The sequence below is a fragment of the Sardina pilchardus genome, chromosome 18 (assembly GCF_963854185.1).
Source record: "Sardina pilchardus chromosome 18, fSarPil1.1, whole genome shotgun sequence".
NCBI lineage: Eukaryota > Metazoa > Chordata > Actinopteri > Clupeiformes > Clupeidae > Sardina > Sardina pilchardus.
The window spans coordinates 19,037,834-19,040,333 of NC_085011.1; the positions used below are offsets into that span (position 1 = coordinate 19,037,834).

The 2,500-nt window shown below is 47.3% G+C and overlaps 1 protein-coding gene across 1 annotated transcript in view; it reads right to left on the reverse strand.

The window, feature by feature from the left end:
* The window catches only part of kcnq5a (potassium voltage-gated channel, KQT-like subfamily, member 5a), a 146,942-nt gene that overhangs the window by 37,491 nt on the left and 106,951 nt on the right, over positions 1 to 2,500 (reverse strand). The window contains exon 2 of the mRNA XM_062519922.1: positions 1,689 to 1,779. Coding sequence (XP_062375906.1) covers positions 1,689 to 1,779 — 91 coding nt within the window. The remainder of the gene's footprint in view (positions 1 to 1,688; positions 1,780 to 2,500) is intronic.

Sequence of the window (2,500 nt, forward strand, 5' to 3'; positions counted from 1 at the left end):
GGAGTGGACAGACAGAACGCCGTGTTTTCTTTCCCCAGCAGCGTCCAAAAAACCCGATCCGACCGGCCTCAGCTAGGGCCGTTGTTTTCACACTGGCGAGGGGTGACGCCGACGCCAGGGTGTTCCCAGATCGGGGGCAAAAGGGCGGCCCAGGGGAGGCCGAGGGGCCTGATCTCCGTGAGAGAGACCCGCAGGTCCGGGGGACAACACAGCGTGCACTGCCCACCGAGGGGGTGAATCCGCCACTGAAAGGGCAGCACTGTCCTCGCTCGCAAAAAGAGCAGACAGGATGGAGTCTCGGGTAGAGTGTGTGAGATGATCACGTATCACACGGGGGAGACAAACACAGGGACACACACACACACACACACTTTGGCAAGAAGAGAAAACCAACTCAGCGAAAGAGGGAGCCGATAAAAAAAAATATGCACTGTAAACAAAGAAGCACTGGACGGAGTCAAATTGTGCTGAGAAAGACATACAGCGCACACAGCAGTAGAGGTGAGGGAAACTGTCACCGCTAACGAATGGGACCCTGGTACCAATGCCCTGTGATGATTTCTCACTTAAAGTAGCTATGGCAGAACTATTATGCTTACTACTGTACAACTCATGGACTTCTGCATCACTGTTTCCCCCAAGGTTTTCAATACAGCAACACCATACGCCAATTATTTCTGTCTCCGCGTATCCTGTGTCCTGGCCATTTTCAGCTCTTAGGATTTGTTACCTGCCAAAAGGCTTTACAACCTCCCCTCTGAGACATGCGATATTGCTATTTGTCTAAATGGCATGCTAACGTTCTCTGGTTAATAAAATATGACACTGTAATAGCCCCTTACAAAAGGTCTCTCCATCTTTTCCTTCAAAGAAAAGTACTAAAAGGTTCTCAGAATCCAGTGGGCAGTTATTTTATAGGAGGCATGGCCATGTCTTCCCATATGTTTCAATCTGGCCTGAAGCAAAATATAGCCTAAAAACTGACAAAGTGTATGAATTAAGAACTTGTATAGGGTAGAGTAGGTAGTGGGTAAGTGAAGATGTATCCTATCGGCATGAGAACTGTTTTTGCTTCGTTGAACCACATTTGGTTCGTTTTGGCAAGTAGCGTGCCGTGTAATAAGCGGGAAAATTTATAGAACGCCGGTCATTATCGGGAAAGTAAGTCCCTTCTGGATGAAGAAAGACCCCTCCTCCGCTGGCGCGTCAGGGTCCTGTTCGCCCTGTCGGGACTTATCTTCCTGTTGCATTATCCTTTACTTTTAGAATGGCGATGGATTTCTTAATGATCTAGTCTTGTGCTCTTTGTTGTGTTGCAGTACCCTCTCAACACGCATGCTCTTGCAATAAGTGAGAACTATTTTGAACGTTTCTCGATATTTACTTTTTTACATATTCCAAATGTAACAGAAGAGGATACACCTTCTTAATTTGGAGGGAACACCTACATGTATGTGTTTTCAATATTAAATGTATAAAGACAGAAGACAAGGCAGGAAGAGTAACCCTGAGAGGCAGATAGACATTGGAGCTTATATATCGGTTCCTTGGGCTGCATTTTACAGGAAAGGCCCACCATATGACAGGCCATCAGTGCGTGCGTGTGTGTGTGTAGGTTTGTATGTGTGTAATAAGTGAGCGCAGTGGCATGTCCATATTTGTACTGCGTGTGCGGTGCGGGCTCGTACCAGTATGAGGAGGCAGTGAGAGGACAGGTCCTGATACATCGGAATGGTGGACAACACCGATAGAATCAAGCAGCCAAAGACCAGGATGAACCTGTGGAGAAAACAAACAAACACATGCAGTGAAAATACAGTAGATGCATGTATCTACTGTAGACCTAAATCCAGACTTTAAAAAATTCGATCTAAAAAACTAGACCTATTTAGACCTTGAAAAAATCATTTTGACATAAATGCATACACACAACTAAAACGTTGGGCCTTCAAATCAGGGCCAAAATATTTGTTCCAGTATCTGCCTTGCTCTGTGCAGCGAGGCATCCCTCCAAAAGATCATTCAACCAGCATGAACCACAACCCGAAAAAGCCAAAACTGCATCAACACCATAAAACGTTGACACTGGTCGACGACACTTCCAGTTATAGCTGATTGCGTTTGAGAAAGCTAGGTAATGACTTGACACTGGTCGACGACAATTACAGTTACGGATGATTGCGTTTGAGAAAGCTAGGTAATGAGTTCAAGACATGTGCCTGCCTAACGAGCATCACACTGACACCGTCTGGGACAGCGCAGCTGGACGTGGCCCCAAGACCACACGGCCTCGGCCAACACCCCCCCCCCACACACACACACACACACACACACACACACACCCGCCTCCCCCTGAGGTGTTGACAGGACCGGCTGAGTGCGGTGTGATTCGCCAGCACCGAGTGTGTTTAGGCAGAGGAGCAGGCAGAGAGAAGTCGCCTGATGAATTATGTGGAGAAATGCTTCTCCAAACGTGTCCCTCAAAAATGGCTTCGGAGGT